The 26149-nt window shown below is 41.1% G+C and overlaps 2 protein-coding genes across 23 annotated transcripts in view; one reads left to right on the top strand and one right to left on the bottom strand.

Annotated features, from left to right (window-relative positions):
- TANGO2 (transport and golgi organization 2 homolog) overlaps window positions 1-24752 on the bottom strand; it is a 28125-nt gene extending 3373 nt beyond the window's left edge. The window contains exons 1-9 of one of the 6 annotated variants that reach the window (XM_071445367.1): window positions 24587-24752; window positions 22213-22407; window positions 16636-16757; window positions 12724-12812; window positions 12406-12525; window positions 11293-11407; window positions 4406-4476; window positions 2974-3127; window positions 1164-1268 (exon numbers count right to left, since the gene is read on the bottom strand). In XM_071445367.1, the coding sequence (XP_071301468.1) occupies window positions 1164-1268; window positions 2974-3127; window positions 4406-4476; window positions 11293-11407; window positions 12406-12525; window positions 12724-12812; window positions 16636-16691 (710 nt within the window). In that variant the 5' untranslated portion in view covers window positions 16692-16757; window positions 22213-22407; window positions 24587-24752. Of the gene's footprint in view, window positions 1-1163; window positions 1269-2973; window positions 3128-4405; window positions 4477-11292; window positions 11408-12405; window positions 12526-12723; window positions 12920-16635; window positions 16758-19461; window positions 19484-21245; window positions 21269-21604; window positions 21751-22212; window positions 22408-24586 lie in introns of those variants that run through there. The other 5 variants (XM_071445366.1, XM_071445368.1, XM_071445369.1 and 2 more) reach the window with 5 other exon arrangements.
- A 582-nt stretch (window positions 24753-25334) lies between these two features.
- The window catches only part of ARVCF (ARVCF delta catenin family member), a 247303-nt gene continuing 246488 nt past the window's right edge, over window positions 25335-26149 (top strand). For 14 of the 17 annotated variants that reach the window (XM_071445378.1, XM_071445372.1, XM_071445388.1 and 11 more), the window contains exon 1: window positions 25581-25886. The gene's annotated coding sequence lies outside the window, so the exon portion shown is untranslated. The other 3 variants (XM_071445376.1, XM_071445374.1, XM_071445380.1) reach the window with 3 other exon arrangements.

The following is a 26149-nucleotide window of genomic DNA, read 5'->3' on the forward strand; positions in this document are numbered from 1 at the left end:
ACACTGCAATACCCTCCCACAAAGGGATGACTGACAGTAGGAATTTTGCACCATCCCGATCTGGTGGCCTTTCCCAAGTCACTTCACAGTTGTTCACTCATACAAAAAAGCACTTAATTTCCTCATAAGAAAGTGAGGCCCAGTTAACAACCTCTATTCACTAAGCCCTGTTGCTAAGGGAAAGGTTAAGTGTGAGCATACAATTATAGCAGTAGGGAGACTTGAAATGTGTGCTAATTCACCAGGAGAAGGCCAGTATTTCTACCAAGTTATCCCTGTTTCCTTTGAAATGGCTGGACTCCAATCTGTGAAGCAAGGGGAGGAAGGTGCTTTGTTACCATGCTAAATCTTCATTATCCTATCTTTAATATGTTCTTTTAATACATTTAAAGAAACCACTGTAAATACTGAGTATCTCCTCTCAGAATACCAACTTAAAATACGTACAGCAGTGAGCAGTCTGCTTATCAACTCCCACCTCTACAGAGGAAATACTATGGCTGACCATGCCACAGACCAATCTGACAAAATTATTGGCAGACTTTTAGACCAGCAACAGGGTTCACCAGCAATTTTGTCCCACTGAAGATTAAATGAAGATTTGCATTGCATTATTCTATTCTTTTTGCAGCTTTGGTGGAACAGTAAGAGCAGAGAGTGAGAACACCTCAGTAAAAACAGCAGCATCAGTTAGGGAAGAAATGGAAATACAGGTTCTGCTGAACAAGAGCAATAGGTTCTTAATGTATGAAAATGGCAGATCCATTTTATGATGCAATGGCTAAGGAAAACTGATTTAGCAATGCAGGTGACATGATTCCTGCTCGTGGAGGAGAAATGTGTTCTGCAAATCTCTGGTAAGATCAAAGTTAGATGTGCTCAGATCTGCTCTTACACTGGGGAAGCAGGAGAACTGTATTATCTTGTCTGGGACAAGGTAAAGCTCTCCATCAAAGATGAACCACAGTGTGAGCTTCAAATGCTCAGCAGCAGCAAACCCCAGACACTCAAATACTGACCAAGGAAACAGTACTGAATTATACCAGATTAATATCTTAAAAGAAAATTAAAGCAGTCACTATAGAATTTAACCTTTCAGGAGCACAATTTTGATTGGAGGTGTGCTTTGATGCAGTACAATCTATTTCTGGCTCTGTTTTTACCTTGTTCCGTACCCCGGGCAGCGGACGCACAGAGCCGCGTACTTGTTCAGGATGGGGCGGATGTAATCCTTGCCTTGGTCTTCAATTGCAGGGTCTGGTAATTGACTGGAAAAAGTAGGAAAAGAGTTTAAAAAAAAAATCTCTAACATGAACACATTCATCCCTCTTGATGTGGAAGGAGTTCCAGGACATCCCTGAGATCACAGTCAAAGGCAGGGCTGAAGCAGAAGAGAGGGGGTAAAGGACAAAAACCCATCAGGAAAGAATGGAATTCTGTGATTAAACCAACCACTGTACCCACTACATTCCTGTAATGTGCACACACAAAGAGATCATAAAGTAATATGAAACAGGATATTTTAAGAAAGTTCAAAGCTAGTGCATATCCACATGTTCATATTTATTATGAAAAGATCATTTCATCTTGAAGTGTGATTTGGAAAGATTACAGGCTTCGTTTTAAATATTGCTTTTTGTAAGTAAATATTTCCCTTTTATAGTCAGATGTTTTCAGATGAGATCAAATGGAATTACTGAACATTAAGGGAAGACCATTTGACTATGTTGTATCTTATACCTTTGTCTTCTTACTAGTAAAAAGTATAAAGTCTAACAATTTTTTAAAAAATCACTTGATGTGAGAGATGAAAAAAGCTATTAAGACAGCTTAGCAGACTCCCCAATTACTAGTCATTGCTCAGATGTCTGAGTTCTTATACAAAACTTTATTTTGAACCACTGAAAAATGCCACATTCATGAATGCTGGCATTAAAATTTGCCGTAAAGTTTGGGAAATTGAATCTATATACCAGAAACAGCTTTGCTTCAACTCTAATCACTTCCCAGACAGATAAAATTCAAGGTAAACATGAAAGTTACCAGATTGTGAGCAATGATATGGATTTAGACCACAGCACCTCCTGTATGCAACTCCATGTGTGCAGAATGCAGCGCTATCAACTTCCTTTCCTTCTCAAGATCCAACTGATGGGCTCAGGTTCACTGTGCCATCAGCTGTGAGTGCAGGAACCTTTCCTTCATCTCAAACTCATCTTTTGGGGACTACCTTGACTGAAACTTACTTGACTGGAACTTTCTTGACTGAATTGTACACACACTTCCTTTTCTCCTTCCCCCATTTAGCCTGGAACAACTGCACTCTTGAGGAAGGCAGCTGTACTTTGAAGTGTTGCTTCTCACCCTCTGTCTACACTCTGAGCAGCAGTACAGAACAGTAAAACCTACTAACACAAACCTGCACCTGTGAGGGTGCTGAGGCCCTGGCACAGGTTACCCAGAGAAGCTGGGGGTGCCCCATCCCTGGAGGTGTTCAAGGCCAGGTTGGATGGGTCTCTGAGCAACCTGGGCTAGTGGACAGTGTCCCTGTCCATGACAGTGGTTGGCACCAGAAGATCTTTAAGGTCCCTTCCCATATAAATAATTTTATGATCTATGTAAGTGCTTTCTTTAAGTGCAGTAACCAAACTTATGTAAGCCTTCAAAAAGCTGACAGCAAGCAGCTTGCACATCCCTAGGCATGCACTCATTGTCCTTACTAAGACAAGTGCAATCTTTAAAAAAAAAAGGGCACAGAGAAATCAGTGCACAGCTGATGAGGTCTAAAACTGCAGTAGCCTTAATTGTGTCTCCTGCTTAAAAATCAATACTGTTGAAAGTCAGGCTCTGTGAGAACACTGCTTTCAATTAATATGAAGGTAAAGTGCTTTTTCCCTTCAAAACAGTTTCTATATGCATGTTTTTAAATGGGTCATATTGTATTTGAGTAAATTGCAGCTATCACGTTCTTACGGCTCCTGATTATTCATCACTGTAAGAAGCTCCTTCACCAAGTCTTCTTTGGTGAGCTCTTGACTTCTCTTGACCACTTCTGTGAAAAGCTGCTTCCCATACTGAAGTTTCTTCCATGGTGTATCCAACAAAGAATTACTCAATCCATATATTCCTACGCACAAACATACACAAAAAAAGCCCAATTTAATTGGAAAGTGCATTCTGGTGACTGCAGTTGTCGTTACAGATTTAAAAAATTTTAATAAAATCTAAGTGACTCCCCAGCTCACCTTTACCTTCAGGTGTGCCATAAACACACAAGCCCCATTACTGAACAGGAGAATAGAGCAGGCTCCCATCTTATGCTGGGCTGTGCTGAAGCACTCCCCTCATGCTCATGCTCAGTACTTGGTTTGAGTTGTACTCTAATTCACATCCACAGCAGTTAGCTTAAATTTCTGGTTTGCTAAACCATGAAGGCACAACAGAATTTTATAATTTCTGCAATCTAGTCTTGTCCAGTGTAGGGATAATAATCATAAGTTATCTTTGCCTCTGATTTTACTCTTGAAAAACACTGCAAAGCAGCACTGCATGACAAGAAGGACCCTTCTCTTTAGAGGCACCCTCTCACCACAAGCCAGACAAGAGAGATTACCAAACATTCTCTCCTCCTAAAGGCAGCCATGTACACAGGAGTGTTGTCTAAGCACAGAGACCAGAACCATCCTTGGTACAGTCTGAAAAAAGTCTGTATTAAAATCTGGTTTATATTTGAAGCTGTACAAAATCTAACAGTTTTTTCCAAGAATTTATGCTGCAATAATTTGCCTACTGGCAGCCACATTTTGATCAGTAACCTAAGCAGGCAAAGTAAGGCTCTGCCATCAACTGTTAGCAGCCAGTTACACTGCTCAGAGCCTTCCATGTGTCCTGGTTCCATTCAAACTGCCTTTTTGATGATGACTTCTGGAGCATTGCTCTCTGTAGCTAGCTAGCAAAGAACTAGATTTAAAATATTTTAAAATCAACTTACCTGATAAGACAGATTGTACTTTTTTTTTAAAGCCAACTCTGTCCCTGGGGGAGCATAGTCATACTGTGACCTTCAAACTGCTGGGTAAGGGCAGTTAGGGTCAGACCCTTTGAAAATTCCATTCTCAAGACAGACTTCTGTTCTTCTGCCATAATTACCTAAGCAGGATTCCACTAATTGCACTGCAGGTGGGTACATACACTGACATGGATAGAAACTTTTAATGAACTATTGATTCTTTACTGAAAGTTATTAGCAAAAACTTTTATGAATTGAAGGACATTTGGTAATATTTTCTTTTAAAGAATGCAAAGAAAAAGTCAGTGAAGACAATGCTTAAGTAGCTAAATTACTAGAACAATACAGAGCTACATAAGAAAAAGTAATATTCAGACCTTTCTGAAGAAAACCTACCAGCATTTAGGAAAACAGGTTCTGGTTCTCCTCTGTTTCCATAGTAGCAAATTACATCTCCTTTGGTGGTACTGAAAAATATAAATACAAATTTCTCCTTGAAAAGCCATCAGCTTCTATATTTGATTATGCCTTAATTTCATGCAATCTTTGAGCACATTAAGATGCTTCTCCCACTGTTGCTCCTATGATACCAGACATTGATGTGTTTTATTACTTTCCTCCTCTCAAAACACTGCACCATTATCAGGAAGTAGCATTATCATTTTTAAACATAACTGCAGTAAAATTCAGTAAAACCCCATAACTCCTGTATGGAAGTAGCCAGGTTTAATGACAAAAACCTGGTTTTGATTAACTGGAGATTTAGTTGCTTGGGAGAAGGGGGCATGTGAAAACAAAGGAACTGTCCATCACAGCAAGTACCCTTTTCCCCATCACTTCTTTGAATCCTTCCTGCATTCTAAGCCACTGACTGCTGTGGGCAACTTTAGATGGCAGAAGTGCATTTCAGGCCCACTTCCAGCAATGCTGCAGGGCATGGCTGGGTCCTTTGTGCATTTCTTGGCTGTTTTCAGATCCCTGTAGTCACTGAATCTCTCTAATTGTAGGCACTGGCTGCAGCACTCACTCTGTCTTGTGCACAGAGTACAGGGAGGGTCTTGCACAAGGTTCAGAGACAGCTTCAATATTGCAAACAACTCTTATTTGACAGAGATGGTATCAGCATATCCAAACAGCAGGGACTACATAGTCACACTGATACTGACAACACAAACACCAAACCAACTGATAAGGGAAAAAAAGAGAAAGTAAGTCATCAATAAGCCTTGTGTGTCCTGTGGGAAATGGATTGCCATTAGATGGCTCACTCTCAACATCCCTCACTCAGCTGACATGGAATCGTGATTCCTCACATCACTTCCAGTTGTTGAGGTTTGGCTTTTTTTTTTAATTTGCCAGAATACAGCAATGAGATCTAATTCTGTATTTCCCCTAGTGATTTACTTGCTCACAGTTACCAACACATTCTCATCATAGTTCAATTTTTAATTTGTCTCTCAAGTTCCAGCTCCTTAGACAGCAGATAGAGTTTCCAAATTGGAAAACAAGAAAAACAACCCAACAAAAAACCAAAACAAACAAAGAACCCCCAAACACAAAACTTGCAGTTAAGACTGAATTTGGATTAAGTAGCACAAAGCATAATACAGAAGAAAAGCTATTTCCAACTCCTCATTTTTTTCCTAAGATAAAAAGGAGTATCTCTGTGCTGATGCAAATCAGAGTATATAGAATGCAATCTCATTAATGATGTACTGGAACTTAAATTGCTCTGCATAACTTAGCATCCGCTACTCAAACCTTAATAACAAGCAAAACAGTCTTGATTTAGCTGTTTATATTCTTCTTGAAAAGCCATTATGAAAGACATTCTACAGTGTCCTTTGCAAGACAGCCAAATGAAGAAGGAAATATTAACTTATTAATTATAGAAGTCAGAGAAGTCAAGAAGAGGAATATGAAAAAAGTCCCCATAAAGCAAAAATAGAAGTGCCTTTCTCTGTGCACTACTCTTCCTCCTCCCAAACCCCTAAGAGCTGTCTGATACCACACAGAAAGATCAAGTTTTTCAGCAGAGGCAGAAGACAGCAATCATAGCAAGCATATTGTGTACACTATTTTTATTGTTAAATATCATATAGGACATAACATCAGCTATGATAACATCAGTTCCTCAATTCACAGTTTATTGACTGTTAAAAGAAACATGTAATATTTCTGAACTTTCCTCTAGTAGCTTAAAAGACATTTATTCTCCTTATCTTTTTCTTCTCATCCTTAAGATCCTTGTTCAAATTTATTTATGCTGATGTCAAGACTTACTGACCACCTGAACTCTTCACAGACAACAGCCCACCTAAGGTGTCTTAAGTTAGGACATCAGAAATCACACAAACTATTGTATTGGTGCATTAACTCCTCTCTTTTCAAATACCTGCTGTAGAAGGCCTGTGAAAAGATCAGAGCAATTGTTATAACCTGAAGTCTCACAAGAAGTGTTAGATGGAAAGATGGACAAATGGCCCAAGGAAGCTCTGGAACACAGCTGTAACACAAGGCCTGTCACAGATGAGACTGCATGGGGAGTAAGCTGGCACTGCTGACTTCCTTTAGAGCAGCTTTTTACATGAAAGAATATAATCCTCTAGTATCTCTTCCAAGATTTGTGTCACTGAGAAATTCAGTAACGAGATCCCCTGGAGTTTATCAAGAAGACAGGGAATACACACAAACTGCAGGGTCACTAATTCAGGACATTGGAATTTTATGGCATGCACACTCCCCCAGGAGTGTTTTCACTTACCTCCACTGCAGCACTGCTGCTGCCTTCTGTCAAAGGAAGACTAAAGCCTCCCAAGAGACTTCTGAAATGGGGATACTTTCAAAATTTAGTTCACTGTGCCACTCAGCTACTCTTTCTTTTATCATTTGGCTCTGCCTATTCCCTTCCTACTGTTTACAGGTACTCAGAACTGAGCATCAAAGCAGAAGCCAAGATGAAAAAAAAATCACTGTAAGCTTGATTGCAGCAACAGCCTCAAAACCCTGGCCTGCACTCAAGATTCTCTTCCCTCCCAGCCTTACAAGTACAGATACCAATTTCACTGCAGAAGTAATAAAGGCATAATTAAAGTGATGACAATAGGACCCAACAGACATATTTTTAAATCCCAGCCATAGCTGACAGCAGAAAGAAACTAAAATTATGCTGTTAGATACCTCATACTGTCAAAAAATGTAAGCAATAATAAATGTTCTAGGAAATATTCTAGGCAGCACAAATCTCAGTAGTAATAGAAGCTTCACAGCAACATGAAAGCCATGCAGAGTTTGCCACAATCACTTCCTAATGTTGATGAAACATAAGCAATGTCCTTCTGCACTCCTGCCCTGCTTCACCTTCAAGGTGGCTCCAAGTCATGTCCAACAAAAACTCAGAATGAAAGAAAAAGGAAAAATAGTGAGGCAGTAAAGCTGCACAGAGTGTGGTTACCACCAAGTGATCACTCCCCTGGGCACTGAGCTCTACTCTGCTACAGACAAGGACATTGGATTGTTTTATGAACAATCTGTGCATGTATTTTTTGTGCAAGAACAAAAGATGAAACTGGCAGCAACACCGAAATGCTGTACAGTAGTTTCCAGTAAGTAGTATGGGTCACAGATTCATTTTCTTTTCTTCAATGTTCATGAGCTAATCAGATAACTCTTTCTGTTTTGAAGCTAAAAATAAACAAGCAAACACCAAACCACCAACTGTAAAGCCCAAACATGTACCACCTACCATCAAATAAAATGGTGAAAATAATTCTGCCAGATACACACAGCATGCAAAGTCTGCCTTAAAACAAACTCTGATTTTGTTGTTAGTGTCTAAACATTTCTTTGGCACTGTCCTAATATTTTGGGCCAGGCAGAAGCTGACAGCAGAGGAAAGAGATAAAAAAGTTTTTCTTTCTTTTGACATTGGACTGTCCCTCCATCCACTGGAAGTGACTAAAGATCCATGCAGAAAATACCTCATTTTCATGAGGGAGCCACAAGAAGCAAGACAGGTATACTCTGCCAAAGGTGATACTGAATTAGGAAGTGCATGAGAAGAAAAGGAAATGAGCTTACAGAGCAATCCCAGGGACTTGACCATCCATGTTCTTTTCATACCAGCACTCTGACCCTATCTCACTTTGAAAAGTGCACCTAAATCCAATCTCTGGAGAGCAATCAAATCCTTCCCACCCAGCCAGGTCACATGAACCATGCTGAATGACAGCCTGCAGGTGATGGTATAGTTTAGTACATTTTCCCTGCAGGGGTTGAAAACTGCCTGTGACAGGGGAGAACAGACAAGTTCACCCAAAAGGCAATTTTCTGTAATCCCCTCCAGCTGACTTGTTTGTAAGGCACAATTTGTCTATTCATCATGGAGAAAGTGATTCACTCCTGTTCCACAGGGATCTTATTGCACATAAACCAGATGGGCTCTAACTGACAGCCTGTCAGAGGCTACACTTGCTGGGGGGGTGACAAGAAGCTGCCAATTTGTCCTTCAGGGCAGTCTGGATTACACACTTGGCAGTAAGGAACACAAGTGAGATGCTGCCACAACAGCCCTGACACAAGTTTGAGGTACCCATGAAAGGCTGAGGAGGTGTAGCAGTAGATTTGTTGAACACAGGTTTTCCCCAGGACAGAAATGATGTCCTGATCATCAACAAAAGCAGCTCACTGCCTTCAGGTATTATCACAAATGGAGGAAGAAGGAAAACCCCTTTGAATATTGAGCAGGTATTTACTTTACAGAACAGTCCAGCCTCTGATAACCTTGTTCCTTTCTAATCAGACCTACAGACAGCAAAAATGAGAGGAGTGGCAACACTGCCTTCCTGGAAGCCAATTTTGCAGCTGCACAAGATTCCAAACAGACACTGTTTGCCACATGCTGTAATTCAACATAAAAGTATGTTTAGCATAACTGAATAAATATTCATGACTCTCATACTCAGCAGGTACACCCAAAATGATAAACTGAAAAATCAGAAAAATAAAAGTACTAAGTAATTTTCTTAAAACAACAAATCAATTGTGTTTAAATTGATATAAAGAGATGCCACAGAGTAAATAGATTATTACACTGAAAGTGTCAAAACCCATGCATGTTAAAAATAAGAGTCACACTAAGCTGTGGAAATAAACAATGAGATTTTATAACCTGTATAGTTGTTTCCAACTCCCTTTCTTGTATTACTGCACCTGTCATCTAGCATACTGTCATCATAATCATACTGAGAGAAGATAAAATTGCTTTTTCTGAAGCGTGTACCTGAAGATTCAAACATTGTAAATCTCTCTAAATATGCTGCTTACACTCAGCAGAATGTGCTCAGGTACACCCCTTCCCACCAGTGCTTCATTTACACTTTCAATCTGACTTTCCCCTCCATTTCACACACTCTAACAGAGCCAATCACTACTGGTTACACAATGGAAGAACACATTAAGGACAGTCCTCAATCTTTGTTTTGAACAGTAACATGGCCCAACAAAATATCATCAACTACAATACCATTTTCTATTTACACAGAGAAGTAGCTCCCGTCCATATACCACATTTCTCTTTGGAGTGATTCTAATTTCCTAAAATGACAAGTTTACAAATATTATTGAAATTGCTCTGCATCATTAGCTTGCCAAGAATTTCATTTCATCAGAGTGTCCAAGGCTAAGGACATGTCAAAGCAGAGAAGTTAATCAACACACACAGCTTTCAGAGTGATACTCAACAAGGAATTATGACCTGTATCAGCACAGAGAGACTATTCAATTGAGCATACAACTCTCTATCACCCCAGCATGGAGGAATAAACAAACAAACCCAACACAGGAATGATTGCCTTAAATAAAATCAATCAAACCTACTTTACCACCATCATACTAGCAGCCATTATGACTATTCTCTTTTCCTACATTAAAAGGAAGAAACTCAAACTTACTGCTTGCTATGTCACACCTTGGATATGATGTTTGCTTGAAAACATCGATTTCTTCTGTTGCCTTTTCAGTAAAAGATAGCCTTCCAATTTATGCAATCTATCCAGGCAGCAACATACAGCAGAAAGCTCAAAAAGTCAAATTCTCTGACCATGGTAAAAAATAATTTAGGCAACTGAAAAATTTTGGGAAGTCTCTGGTGAGATGATTAACTTTATAAAGTAGAGAGTAAAAAGACCAAAAAGCATCAAACCCTCCAACTCCCTGGCCATCTTCTGGACTGAATTTCTGGAAACATAACCTATATATTTATTTCTAAGCAGGCCCACCAAGCAGAAATACACTCATGGTATCTTCACAGAACTGCCTGGTAAGTCTGAGCCATCAGCTGAAGGTGGTCTAATACAGAAAGTGAAAATGTAAATACAAGGCCAGTTAGTGAGAGGGTGCTAGAAATGATTTCCACTGCAAACAGTAAACACTCTGGCCTTCTGCTTTAAGTGCATTCCCAGAAGCATGCAGAAAAGCAGAGTGGGAGAAGGCCCTGCACCATCAGGTTGTCTGAGAAGATGAATGCTCCTGCACAAGTGTGCCAAAGCAGCAGTGTGCCCCTGGCAGTTCAGCTGTGCTCCCAGGCATGCAGTGTGCATCCAGCTGGGAACTGACACAGGGCCTGGAGATGCCTCAGCCCTGCATTTCCATTCTTCCCCATCAGGCAGAATGCAAAGGCAAAGTAGCAGATGCACTTGTGCATAGACACATGCACGAGCAGTGGAAAGCATTGTGCCAATCACACTGATTATAATTAAGTATCCAACATCCTTTCTCAGCTACAGAAACTTTAAGTTAATGTTTATTTGTCTTGTGATGATTTTTAATGTTTAAGGAAAGATTAATGACACAGACACTCTGACAGGAATAATAGCTTGAAAGCTTTCAGCTGTTCTAATCCTGCTGCAGCATGTCAACTCTCAGAGAAAAAAAGGTGTCTGAGAAATTATGAGCTGAGGTTTTGTCTTCTCAAAACACAAAACCCAGAGCCTCCAGGGTAAAGACTGGCTACAGCCTATCAGGGAGTTGCAAGAAGTTTTGTGGGAAGCAATGGTTAGAATACAAGATAGCTCTCCAGTGTTTGAAAGATAAACAGTAACAAAGGAAAGAAAGACTGCAATAAAATTAGGCCCTTGCATGCCAATTAGCAAAAAACATGAGCTCTAACTTTAGTTTGTGACAGGGTTTGCATTGTTACACTTTGGTGCTATGAACCTGTATGTACAGCACTGTTATTGTCTTTCTCCCTCTGACATTTGAACTGTGATGTTTTATAGACTTACTTCAAGTCAGCTGCTAATAAATTAAATCCATTGTAAAGATGTCCCTCTACTGAAACTTTCTTCAAGTAAGAGTAGCTGTCCAGATCTGCAGTCAAGAAGTTTGTTACAAGAGCACCTAAGAAAGAGAAGTACATAGAGCAACTTGTATGTGTGTGCTCACTATTCTGACAGCCCTGGTAAAATAAACAGAAAGATAAAGATTCCTGTTGCCAACAGGCTGTAACAGTGGAAGAAAACCCCAAACCACAAAACCAACCCAAATAACGAACCAACCTTTAAAAGTCTTACATCATTGTACCATATTCACATTAAGAGCATGACTTATACTCTGAAGAACTCAGTCAAAAGCTCTTGGTGAAATTCTAAGAATTCACATTTACTAACTATTCTAGACTGGATGCACCTTTTGTCCTCCTCCCACCTTACAAATTCGTTCTTGTCTTGCTTCACTTCCCTGATATATGACCCTAAAATGAAATACAAATGACATGGTTCATTTGTTTCTCTGTATAACATGGTTTGTCACTGCAATATAGTCCAATCCAGTACCATATGACAGTTACACACAAATCTATTTTTACTTTAAAAAACCCCACAGATATGCTGTTCTGAGCATCCTCTTTGAAAGAGGGTTTTTTCTATTATTTCTTCTCCTCTGATTTACCAATGGGGAAGAATCTTTTAGGCTATCTCCAGCATAATCCAAGTTACATTCCCTGACAAAGGTGTTTGAATATGAATATGCACTTTAAGAAGTCTACTGTAATCTAAAACTAGCTCAATGCTTGGCTAATTTTTCTGCCTGTTAATTAGAATTACTATGCAGAGGAGATGGTGCTGCTGCATAGCTTGTATGAATGTGACTTCAGGCTCCAGGCACTACATCTTGTTTTACTTATGCCTGCTTGATCAAGAAATCATTATCCAAGTCAAGTTCCTCACATATGTACTCAAACTCATCAGTTACAAATTTTTGTTTACAGCACATAAACATTATGTTTGTCCATAAAGCTGTGTTAAGAAAATTAATATTGTAATCATCACTATTTTACTGGAACATCAGGGCTTGTTTGTCCACTTCCTTTTTTATTTTTTATTTCAACTCTTCCATACCTCTTCCTTTTGCATTTTTATCAATCTTTGGCTGCATATAGTTTGTCAGGGCTGCCATCTTGCCTTTCTTACTGATTCCCAGCCATGTCCCTCCTTCTTTTCCCTCCTCCATATCCAGACCTAATGGAACAAGTAAGAGTTATGTTATTAAATAATTAAACTTAAAAAATGTTTCAAACTCACAACATGTTTTCCTTAGATGTATAAGGAAGAAGAAAATTTCTTATTAGAAAGGCAACACCACCACCCTAATAATGAAAAAACCATGCCATGATTCCCTTATATAACAAACCACTCAAACCAGCAAGACACACATACCACTAAGGATCTCATTGCTGCTGTCCCAGAACTCGGCCGATTTGGATGGTCTGTGGTAGAATTCATCCCTATTAGCTGCTAGAATGAGCCTGCAGAACACAAGAGGAAAAAAGACACTATTACTTACAAATTGGAACTTCACAGTACAGGCAGGAGCAGAATCCAATTTTTTCCAGAGCATTAACTCATTTCAAGCATGAAACTATCCTTTATCTCCCACCTCACCTTTGTCACTCAGTGTAAAGTTCTACTGCCATCTGACAGCAGCCTTCTCTCTGACTCTCCTGAGACACTCAGCAAGTCCCTCTTGGTGAGTGAATGAGGCAAGTGGGCTTTTCAAAAAGTAATTCTTACAATAGAAGACACTGAATTAAACTGCATAAACAACCTTAAGATTCCCCAGCACAGTTACAGCTTAATTAAAGAAAATAATTATTCTTTTGAAATTATTTTTTTAAAAGTGTTTTTCGTTGGTCGAACATGCTCACCTGAGGAGCAGATAATGGATTCAAGTAAAGGTGGAAGACAATGGTGACCCCAGGCAAGCCCTGTGTGGAGGCTCAGGGCAGCAGGGGACTGCACACAGACCTGCACAGCTCCAGGGCAGCTCCCCAGCTCCTGCTCATCAGTACCCACTACATGACTTGCCTTTATTTCAGCTGTGAGACAGTGAATGCTCCCCCTTCTCTCCAGCTATGTTGCTTAATTTAATTTTAATGAAATGCTATCTTTCAAAAACCTGCAGATTTTCTTTACCAGTTTTTCTTAGCCTCAGTTATCTTCTTCACTGTCAGTTCCTCCTGCCAGCTGCATCTCAATTACAGCTGCACAGCAGAAGACAAGTTTGCTACTGGAAACTGAAGACAGACCATACAATTTTAATTCTAATTTTTAGCCACAACACACGAGAATCAATTCCAATGACATCTCATTACTTTGTTTGGCATTCAGATGTACTTACATTTTCTGCAGGTTTCTGAACTTTCCTGCAAATTCACCTCTTTCCTAATACAGTGTTTTAAAAGAGGACTGCAAGGTACAAGTTGCACATTAGAAATACTACAGAAAAAGAATCATAATCAACCATAGAGAAACTAGAAAAACCTGACACTTCAATGGGATCCTTTCTGTAAGGTAAGTGCTTAGTATTTTGCCCAACAAAGATAACATCTGTTGGAAAGCAGACTGTATGTACAATTTTATCTTTCCAATGCAAATATAATATTGATCCTTTCAAAATTACATAATTTCTCTTCTTCCAGCTGATTCTAGTCTTTCAGCTATAGCCTTTCTGCTGGTTTACCAAATTTCTGTCATCTTACTTCAACGTGCTCCATTAACAGGATGCAGCCTCCTTTCACAGATTTTTATTTAAATGAGTATTTCCACTGTTAAAAATATTTTGCCTGAAGTGCACTTCTCCTCTCCTGAAGCTTCAATTATAGTTTGCCTTCAATAATTCTTGACATGAAACTACATCGTTTCTATTAGATTAAACTCCATAGTTACTATTTGTTTATAGCATCTAAATACTAAAAATAAGCAAAGTCTTTTTTATGTGATTGAATATTCCCCATCTCAAGTTTAATGCAGAACCCTAAATTTAGCACAAGGCTAGTATACAAAAGCATAATAATAAAAACATCTTTATTTTGTCATTTATGAAACAGAATTATAGTGAAAAGGAGCAATATTAAGTGACCCTCATCTTCTAATAAATTGCAAAAAGCCTATTCAGCTATTTTTATAGCTGAAATAATTCAACTGTATTAGGATTTACATATAAAGATTTATTTTAATATTGAGAGAAATGAAAACATGAGAAATCATTCCATTAAAGCAATTTCCTACAATGCAATTCAGCTCCAGAAAAGAGCCTGTGATTATAGCTTTGAAGCTTGAAACATTAATTTATTTGTAAGATGCACACAGTACTATTCAGAAGGATGTAAAGGCAGCATATTACCTCTGACAGTAATAAGGGACTACACTGAAGTGCTTGTTACACTGCACTAAACTTTACCACAAACAAGCCCCAAGAGGGAAAACAGAACCAGCAGCAAACCTACAGGCAGATGGATTTGTTAGGGTGTCACAAGAGTGAGCTCTTGGCTTAATTAGATGCTCAAGAAAATTGACCAATATGTTGCTCTAGAAACCAGAGTCTACCTGGATGGAAAATTCTCCCAAGTGTTACAGAGAACATGTTTTAGCTTGGCTATTTTCTTCTAGCCAGTAAACTCAGTCAATCACAAGGTGTTTGTCTTTTAAACTTCTAATTCCTATTACTGACACTTTCTTTCAGTTAGAAATGCAAAGCAGAGAACAGTAAGGAAAGTTTAATTGCCTGGTTTGTGATGGACAAAGAAATTAGTGTCTGCAGGTACAGGAATCCCCTTTTAGTTGGGAAACCTGTTCCAAGACCTCACTATGAAATAAACAGCACAGTGATGCCTGAACTGTCAAGAAAAATCACTCTTAGCAAGAACTTGTAGAGAGGGGTCTCACTTAGTCCAATGGCCTGGGATTTACCACCCTAGCAGGGAGCTCAGATTTATCACCTGATTTATCTCACATAGAGAGCAAGGCACTGCTTAGCAAAAGATTATAGAGAAAGTTAAAGACAATTAAATACTCCTGAATTTGGGCCAACATCTCCAAAGTGTTGTCCTATTCTGATGCTGACAGCAAGCTGTTTTCTGATACAAATTAATAACTTCAATCTTGATGCAATTTTTTATAGCACACTACTCTAAGTTCTACTTTTAAATATTGATCATGGCAGAAAGTTCACTTGGCAAGCAACTGCAGTTTACATCCAAAGGATTTTCCCAAGAGGCATCAAATTGATGAATCTGTCTTTTGCTAACTACCAACACAAAGAGGGTCAGACCAAATAAATGGATATATTAATTCAGCACCAGTCACATCATAAACAAAATCCCTTTTCAGGTAGGCTCCAGATGCAGAAAGGAATGCACTCTGGACAGCTGAGGTTTCCATTCTCATTTCCTCTCTTTCTATAGAATGGCATCTGCTTCTTAATACAAGAGGACAAGAAAACAAGTCAGTGAAAGGCACAACCATTTACTGAGCAGACTGACTGATGGTTTCTGGATGAGTACCAATACTTGTACCCTACAAAGTAATATGGAACCTATACAGTACATATAAACACAGCAATAAACCTGCATAGTCTGTTTACAGCCTGAAGTGCTTGCTGTCTTTTTATTACATACTCAGTGTACTCAAAGATACTAATGTTGGAGATGAAATTTAAAGAGGAAAGGCTACAATGAGAGAGAAAATTATCACAGGATGTTTAATACTTTGGAAACTCACCTGCATGACATCGAGAAATTCTTATAAACAGACATTGAAGCCTGCAAGGTTATTTTTTCTTCAGTTTTTGGCTAAACATTTCATACACATGACTTAGTTTATTGCCTACAGTTTTAATTGCAAGCAGATTTTGGGGAGGGGAAAGGCTAGGACACTTCTTAGAAGTTCCTTGGTTGCAAACTGGAAGCCTTAAACAGATCTACCACACTGAAAGCAGGGCACAGCTACAACTGTGATTGCCCAGCAAACAGGATTCCACTTGGTGTAAATAATAAAGTAGAAGGCAGGACTTCCAAACACTGGAGTACAATATTTAAAGGACTTACACAGCACAACAGATCACCAGCAAAAGGCCCATGATTAGAAAGCCCAAGACTTCTGATACAGTCTAAAACCAAAGGGTTCTAAAAAGGCTACAGTAACTCCTCCAATGGGGAAAGCCATGAAGTTAAGCACTACAAAAGCACAGTTGAACAAATAATACTGAGTTTGTAATTCACACACTGGCCACATACAGGAATTGTGTAAAATACTACAGAAGCAGGTCTGTTTTAACTACAACCATCTTACCTGTATGCATTTTTTGAAACTGGCCGTGGGTCAAATTTGAATAGAAGGATGCACATTGAAGAACTGATGTTTAAATCTTGTTTCTTCCACAAAGGCTCAATGCAAGGTCATTCTGTAATAGCCTGAAATGATAATAAAGATTATCTATTACACTGCAAATTATAAAGAAATAAACTTGTAGCTGTGATGGAGCTTAAAGATTGCAATGTACTGACTAATAGCTCACAATACAAATACATAAATAAAATACAACTTCCAAAACAGAATAGTTCTAAAGACTGATTTACTAACCAAATTCTTACATAGTTCTTTCAAAGTTATGGCTGGCTAGTTCAGATTTTTAGAGAAAAACCTGCATCAAGAAAATAGTAACAAAGTGTAGAGTGCTAGCAAAACATGAAAAAACCACTGTTATGCAATTTTCTGCTCATTACAAATAAAGCACCTTTATTTTTTTCCCCTCTCTTAAGGAAGGCAAAATGCTTTTTTTAGAATAAAGGAGAAAATAAGACTCAAACTGTTGCAGAAGACAGAAAAAGCCTCATTAAAGACACAGACCTGCAAATAAAGTATAACTTAGGCCAAGCTACTATCAATGTCCAGGAGAAATTATTATTGTTTAGCATTGGGTAAAAGGCCAGGAACAAACAGAAACACATGGGACATTTTGTGTCCACAGTTTACATTTTGATGAGGAGTTTCCAGCACTTGTGCTATATTTAAAATTCTGGCCATGCAGATGGAATGACAAATGTGCTTTTCATTTCAAACCAACAAAACAGCTTTCAAATATTTTGTGTTGTCCAATTAACATTTTTCTGGTAATAAAACTGCGGACTGATCTTCACTTTTTGAGGCTGCTCAAACAATTATCAGAATGCCACCACCCAATGACAGAATTATTTTTATTGTTACTGAGAGCTTTTGCCATGCAAGGACTTTAAAGGTAAGCCAAGGGGAGAGGGAGGCAGAATTCAACAGCACAACTCTAAGGCCCTCTGAGCAACCCAACGACTGAAAAAACTTCTGAACAAAAACTGGGATTTTTAACCAAATTTTCAAGATATGTGGAAAGTGTCTCTCTTGCCCTTTAATTGCTTCATAATTTGTCATAAGAGATATCAGGAAATGGATCATCTTGACTACGCTGCAAGTGAAGCATTTATATAGATTTTATTTTTAAATGACCAGCTTGCCCATAGCTGCTAGCTCCTGTTAAGTCACAGTTCAGCACCACAAGCAGCCTGCTGTTGTTGTCAGAGCACAAGTTCAGCCTTGCAGCCCAATATCCTGCAAAGAGACTCTTCTGCTGCAGGACATGAAATAACTCAAAAAGAGGTGCAACACTCCTGACATGCTTGACAAGAAAATTAGTGCACAGGAGCGTGTGTGCGTCTGTATATATATAAATATACCTCAAAGTATATTAAATTCTGTTCACTGACAAAAGGAATTTCCCTCCCAAGTTGACTCATAATCCATGAGCTGAAAGCAGCAGTAGCAGAGCTATCCCAACTATTCTGTGTTAAACAGTTACCCAATAACACACTGGTGGCTTTCTTTGCCTCTATCAAGTCAATCCTGAAATAACTGCCTTAGAAATTCATCATAAAATGAAGATGCAGTCCTAAATTTTGGATAACTGATTTGCTAGTCAGGTCTTTAAAAAGACCATAGCCAGCTTTATAGAGAAAATCTAACCACTTTTGAGAAGGTGATATGCCCCTTCTCAGACTTCTATTGCTCAATTTTCAGTAGACTGCCATCATACTGGACTTGAACTGCCAGTACTGGAAGACTTGGATCTTCTACACACAGAGTATTTCAGAAACAACACTCACAGCTCAGAAGAGATCACCTTCAAATCTATGGGTTTAGAGGTTCCCATCTACAGCACTACTGGGAGCATGCCAGAGAATCCTAAAAACTTTTATTTTTGGCAAAGTGCAAAGAAGCTCACTTGGTGAAAGCAGGGATATAAAATACAATTTTAATGACAACTGTCACTGAGTACTCTTGCTGACTATGGAGATATGGCTGCTAGGTGCCTTGCCAGATAATTAAATGGATTACTTGATAAAAAACTGTTTGCAATTAATCACTCATAAAACCAATATTTTAATAAACAGGTTTCAGGCTCCATTGCCTGATTTATTCAGTTCCCTTCAAATAATCAAGTAGGTCCAGCTGTTCATGCAAATTACTGGCCAGCATAAAGATTAAACAAAAACTGCCAGTCAGAAAACAGCTGCATAATAAGTTTGCAATACTCATCACAATTATCTAGAAGAACAAGTATTTTGAACACTCCAGTACCTTTCCAGAATCCCCAGTCATTATGATTAGGTACTGCTGCTTTGACAGAATGCTTTTTGTCACCCCATGAACCTTGCTTATGTTATTACAGTTCTTTAAGTTACATTTATGCTTTTATTAACCCCAAATATCAAACCAGCATTTTTTATCTCAGGCTCCACCTTTTTTTTTTTTTTAGACAGAAGTGTTTAAGGCAGATAAAACAGACCTACCCCTTTAAAACAGCAGCAACACTTAACTGGCAAAGGAGGCAAGCAATGTATTTTGGTACCTTCTTTGATTAAAGCTGACATTGCATTTGAAACACCTGTTGTGGATATTACCCTTAAATTCTTAAATAGAAGCATAATGAAAGTCAGACTCAAATTTGGATATTCTGAAATTTACAGTAATTAACAAAACACTAAGAGGAAAAAAAACTGACGAGAGGCTGTCATAGATGTTGTAAATGCATAAACATTCAATGAAGAAGTCTTCATGCAGGTACCATTCTGCCAAGCTCATACTCACATAAAAGCTGCTGCTGCAGGCACGGGGATGAGATGAGCACACTGCACAGAGCTGGGGCTGCAAAGCACACGTGCTCAACTCAGCTGAGTCCCACAGACCAAGGAGAGGAGAAGGTGAGAAAGATTAGGCCAGCACTGACTTCCACTTGCAACTTGATCCTACAGCAAGTCCAAAGCTAGATCAAAACCTGATTTTCAATCTCCATTTCTGCAGAAAATGTGTCTTCAGAACCATCTTTAGAAATGAAGGAGGTGCCATAGTTTAAAGAGTTCAAATAGAAAAGGCTAAGTTGTGGTACAACACTTGCTTTCTGATTTTCTTTTTGAGGAGAATACAGGCCAGAATACACACACTATGCAACAAGGTCTGCAGGAAGGGGGGAGAAATCCTGTGCTCTAGGTTGGAGACAGTGAAGACTGCTCTCTGGATAATGAGCTTTTATAAATTCTAGTTTGCTTATTCCTACTCAATAAGACAACAGTTACCAAGGATGACATGATAGCAACAATCTCCTATTTCTGTAATGTTTCTAGTTTGCTGTCCAACTTATGCCTAATACACACAAACCAGCTTGTCAAGAACCACAAACATCCTGTAATTAAGCGTTCTGCTCCAAATGGCACCGCTAATTTGGAAATGACATTAAAGTAACTAACACTCTTGTTCTGTGCTACAGTACTCTGTCAGACAGCACAGTGTGTTGTTTTGCTCATTTGAAGGATCTGTTAAAAGCCCAAGTGGATACATGCCAGCATAAGGTAGCATTTAGAGGGACTTTCAGGAGAACCAAACATGATAGATTGTGTATGTTCTCTTCACAGGGTTCTAACATCATTTGGTTGATTAGAAGCAATCAGTTCACAATTTGGCATAAAACTATTTTATCCTTAGGAACTCCCAGTAGCAGGCTTTGAAAAAGGAAGCCATTTGTTATGTATTTCATATTCACAAATGAAGCATCATAAATAACATCTGTCAGTTACCACAGTGATCTCAAGTGCTTCTCAACTCATCCAAAACTATTGTTTAGGTGCAGTCTAAAACACAGCTAAAAACCATTATTCACTGGAATCTGCTAGTTCTATGTAGAGAGAAAAGTGTCTCCTGGCTGCATTTTTACAGCATTTTACTGTTTCATTTTTGCACTTCCCTTGTGTAGCACATGCTCCACAGCAGCAATACTAAGAACTACAGTTGAAGTGGAATAGATGGATCTATAATTTCATGACTTCCAGGTTGTTCCCTATGAAGAGCATTTGTAAGTAACCCAAGCTTTGTAACCCTACCAAGGTGAAGAGTTATCTTCCCTACAAAAGACAGCAAAGCAAAAGTACAACACTTAAGAAACACAGAAAATAACATGTAAGGTGAATGGCACTCTCGAGTTTAATGGGCTAATTTTATTTTCAGCTGCTTGATTTCTCTCTGGCGTTTTACTAGATTAGGTCCACTGTACAGCTCCCACGAGAAACGCCAATAAACATAACCTTTCACCACATCGTGTTTCAGAAACAATTACAAAAATGGAGTAAAACAGCCTTTGCCCCAGTTTCTTAAGAGCACGATCAGCAGCGGATCTGCAGACTCAGAGCCTTTTGCAGGGCCTGTTCCTTAGATAAAAGCTGTATTTTTAGCTTGTACATTTCTTAGGTTTTCTTCAGAGACGAACCCCCAAAAGACATTAGTAGTTTTCACTGTCTAACTATGACTATTTCTTGACCTCAAAGGGTCACTACATATTAAAACTTAATTTAAAAATTACTTTATTACTCTTGTACACTTACAATTACTCCTATACGTGACGCAAATACCATCCAGCCACCACCCACGCAGGAATGAAATGCCATCGCATAACCAAGGAAAACAGGTGCGAACTGACACCTGAAAATATCCCCAGAGGTGCTGCTGGATAAATTCAGGATAAAAACCTTAAGCAAATGGCGCTCAGGAGCAGCACCTTCCTTGGCGGGGAGGGCCGGGGCTGTGGCGGTGGCCAGGAACGGCACACACAGCCCCCAGACCAGGAGTCCGGCAGCTCCCGGAGGGTGGTGCCAGCTGAGGCGGCCCCGGGCTGTGGCCAAGCCCGCCCTGCAGCCACGGTGACCCCCGGTTCCTCACTCCCTCCCGCGCCTCCCTCACTCACCCACGGCCGCCGCACTGCCCGTCCCCCGCGCCGCTTCCGGAGGGCGGCCGGGCCGACCAGCGCCGCCCCTCCGGGGGCCGGGCCCGGCTCCTCCTCCCGCCGGTGCTGCCGGTACTGACACCTTCCCTGTGGGGGCCCGCCGGTACCGGCACCGAAACCTTCCCTGTGCCCCGAGCCCGCGGCCCGCCTGCACCGGCACGGACACCTTCCCTGTGCCCCTAGACCAGGGCCCTGCAGCTCCGTGGGGCGTGTGCGAGGGGCCGGTGCCACAGCGCTCGGCATCGCCCAGCGCATTGGGGAGTCCTCTCCCAGGGCCTCAGCTGCTTCTTGGCTGCCTCAGCGTGCTGCCGGCGTAGCTGGTTTCAAGCTGAGACGAGAAAATCGGGCACTAGAAAATTTTTGGAACAGATTGCCCAGGGAGGTGGCAGAGCCGCCATCCTTGGAGGTGTTTAAATCTGATAATGTGGTTTAGTGGTTTATAGAGGTTACAGTGGTTAATGAGGTTGGACTTCATGATCTTAAAGGTCTCTCCTCACCTTGCTGATTCTGTGATTCTGTGAAGGTGTGAAATAATAATATTACTGATGTGAGCGTCAAAGTGCTCATACCTCTGAGGACAGATACTCCCATGCTGCTGACAATCTCAGAGGGTTTGGATGCAGCTCCTGACCCCTCAGAACAAGGCCCCTGTGAGGGATGCTGCTCCCCTGACCTCCTTCAGCCGAGACGCTGCTTCCAGGAAGGCCCCAAAGTCACTGAGCCCTGAGCTTGCAATGGGATGAATTCCAGCCAGCACAGCTTTCCTGAGGATTGAGGAAAACACAAGTGACAGCATCAAATTTGCTTTCACTTATTAGCACAGCATGATCAGAACAGATAACCAAACATTAAGTAATTTTACCTAGATCTGCAGATTTGGGTTAGGATTGGATCTGTGTCACCTTTTTGTCCTACTGAAATATTATTATTTCATTTTTCAAACAAAATCTCAAACTTTTTTTTTTCATGGGTGGCAATAGAGGGTTTCAGTGGGGCCTGTAAATTACAAAATGTTTTATAGTGAAGCCTGTAAGGAAATACCATAAAAGCCTGCAGTGCTCTTCCAGGTTCTAACACTGATAAACACAATACACACAAGATGTGAAACAGTAATTAAAAGAATTCCCAGGGCTATATGGATGTGTTAGATGGCTTGTCAGGCAAAACCTTTTATTCTGGATACAGAAAACCTGAAGTCAACTGTCAGGTTTAGCACTGCTCTGGCATTTGACATTGTGCAAGTTCACCTCTATGCTTTCCTTCTCCATCATCAACTATGGGATGATCACATTGACCTTTGCAAGGTCTCTTGAGGTCTACTGATGAAAATTACTGGGTGAGTGTATGATCATCATTCTTTGTACTCCTGCTTCTGAAACACAATAATAGATTGCAGTTATTACCTTGAGACATATAAACATAGAATGTATTATTGTTTTCAGGTACAGAGTTGTTATTTAAAGCAGTTATCTGGTGCCTAAATAGACAAATTATACAAATCTCTGTTACACTGAAATTGGTAAAATGCATGCACATTAAATGTAATGTATTGTTCTTTTTGGCACTCTGTTTGAGTCTTACAGTATAGACTCATCACTGTGACCAAAGACTGTTTAGCTTCTAGGCTCGATTCTCATTTAAAATCTGTAGATGATAATCTGCATACCTTCAGCAGCAGTCACGTCTATGGGAAAAAGAAAGTGTCCATAGGCTTAAAACTGAATGGTGCTTTTTACTGATTTTTTTTCTATTTTTAATACATATGGGAAGTAAGAATAAGTTCAGAGTCATTTAAAAAGCTTTTTAGGAGGCTGCACAAAAAGAGTACACTGCAAGAATCTGTGAATAGTGGATTTGATGGCCATTTTGACTCTTCCTTTTATTCTTGTGTCTACTTTTTGTTCTGCCTAAACCAGCTTGGTTATTGTTGCCCCTTCTAGACCCTGTCCTTGGGGATCAGTGTATAGCTCCCATTGTTTGTCAAACTTGAATAGACTGATCCCAGGCTCTGATTCTGCATCCACTTGAAGAGAGTGGTACTGTCAGGGCAGAAACTCTCTTGGAGGAGGCTAAAATACAAGCAGAAGCTTAATGAAAGGATTGTAGAATTGTCCTGAGTTGTTTTCAAAAGCTAAAAGAGGAATAGTCCTGACATTTGTTTAAAGAGTTTGTTCTGGAAGAGAACAGAGTGCTGGAATGCACATTATTTGGAATGCATAAAGCACACTTAGATGGATTAAATATCTTTTCCCTGAGAGGTTTAAAAAATCAACTTTAAAGGGGAGACATCATGGACCCTGACAGTTTTCTAGAGATGGGTTTTTGCCCAGATCCACTTTGATTATCTCTACCAATTGTCTAGATGATGCAAGTTATTTATTAGTAGATTTTTTAGCCTAATAAATGAGTGAATAATTCACAACTGGTTACAAAATCATCTGATGGGCCCAATAAGTCATCCCAGTTCAGTAAATTAGATTTTTAATATAATAAAATGTGAGGAAATGCATCTGGAAATAAAGAATGCAGGGATGGGGCAAGAATGGCAAAAAGTACCTCAAAAAAGTATTTAGTTGTTACTATTTCAGTGTGACCTCTCAGGGTAATACTTTGGTAAACTGGACTACTCTAACGATTTCCTGTATAAAATACATAATATATAGGGGAGACAGGGGAGTCACACTGTCTTTGTCCACAGCACAGGGACACTGGAATGCTGCACCACTTCTGGCTCCCACGGTTAGGGAGGGAGGAAAACCACAGGAAATTATTCAAAGGAGGAACATTAATGAAGGGGATAACACGATATAAAATAGCGGCATAGGAAGCTCAAGCTATTCAGGTTACCCAAGACAAAGCCGAGAGGCGAGGATGGCAGCGCACAGACCAAACGGTGAGAAGGTCAAGCTAGACAAACCCATGCGGATCGCGTGCCAGCATTACCTGGCTGCCTGCACCTGACGGGCCCTCAGCCACAGCATGTCAGCCACCAGCTGGGCCCGCCACCCCCGGGCCAACAGCTGTGCAAGGCGCCGTTCACTCCCGAGCGCGGAAAGCCTCCCGCGGCGCAGCGGAGCGGGGGCGCGTTCCCGTGCAAGAGGTGACAGCGCGCTCCCGCCCCGCGCCTGTGGCCGCTCCTCCGGACACGCCCTCCGGGGCGGAGCCACTGCGTCTGACGGACAGGCCCGCGGGCCAATGGCGCGTGGCGCGGCCGGCAGCGCGCGGCGGCGGGGCGGGGCCTCGCCAATGGCGCTCCGGTTGCCGAGCGCGATGGCAGCGGCGCCGCCCAATGGGAAAATTCGCGGCGCGGGAGGCGCGCGCGCCGGTTCGCGTGCGGCCGCAGGCGGGCGGCGCGCGGCAGCGGGGCGTGCACGGCGCGCGCCCCCTCACGCCCCCTCACGCCCCCTCACGCCCCCTCACGCCTCCCGCCTTCTTGCCCCCAGGTGCGAGTGTTGAGGAATGTGCCCCGCTTGGAAAAAATAAGCAAATAAATAGAGAGGTGGGCGGGCGGTGGTATCATGGTCTGGGCCGGGCAGTGCGCTCCCGTCTCCCCGCGGGCCGCTCCGGTTGTTTTCCGAGCAGTAGTTTGGGGAGGGCCCGCGTTTTCTAGCCGTGCCCTTGGACCTTTTTGCTGGAGCGGTACCGTCAGCGGCCAAGCCGGAGTGCGGGAGCGGGGACCCCGCGGGCCCGATGGCAACGAGTCCATGTGCTCTGTAGAGAAGGGGAATTCCCCTGTGTGCTCTAAATATCTCAGTAGAAAAGGTAAATGTAAGAAAAGGGTTAATGAGTACTTCCACCTCCCCCTCCTTCCTCCCCCACCTCCCCCCCCCCGTTGGATAAAGATGGTCTTGGATACCCTTTGTAAATAGGAATGTGGAGGTGGGAGGGGAAAATCAGCCCGGCTCCGACTACTCGGCTGCCTCGGTGGGTGAGCAGGCGGGAGGAGCTGGTGCAGCCCGGCCGCTCTCCCGGGGAACGCGCGGGGGACGGACGGGCACCCGCGGGGCGGGCACGGCGGGAGCGGCTCCTGCGCGGGGAGCGCGAGAGGAAGACAAGAGGCTGAAATGCTGCCCAGCGGCTGCCCAGCGGTTTATTGAAGAGTTGGGGGGTTTCCCCTTTTTATTTTTTTTTTAACATTTTTTTTCTTTTTTTTTTTTTTTTTTTTTTTTTATTGTACGCCGCCTCCTTGAAGCCAGTAGCAGCAAGGAAAATAAGCTGAGGACAGAGAAATAAGACGGAGATGGTGAGCAGCAGAGATCGCTGGGCTGGGGGGGAATGAATGAGGTTGCCGGGCTATTTTCTGTGAGGTTCTTGCAGGGTGTAGTACGTTTTGGGGTGATTTTGCATCACGATTCCGGGCTAGACTTCTTTGTTTGCTAAAGGTTGCTGGTTCAGGTTTAACAGCGTTCATCAGTTTATTGTGAGATGCGCAACGAGGAGTTGATGTATGCGAATGCCCGAATTACATACGCAAGCCACACACACAAGCAAGCCCTAAACAAACCA

Source organism: Agelaius tricolor, unplaced genomic scaffold (assembly GCF_023055355.1).
Source record: "Agelaius tricolor isolate 1412-34295 unplaced genomic scaffold, bAgeTri1.0.p SCAF_20, whole genome shotgun sequence".
Taxonomy (NCBI): domain Eukaryota; kingdom Metazoa; phylum Chordata; class Aves; order Passeriformes; family Icteridae; genus Agelaius; species Agelaius tricolor.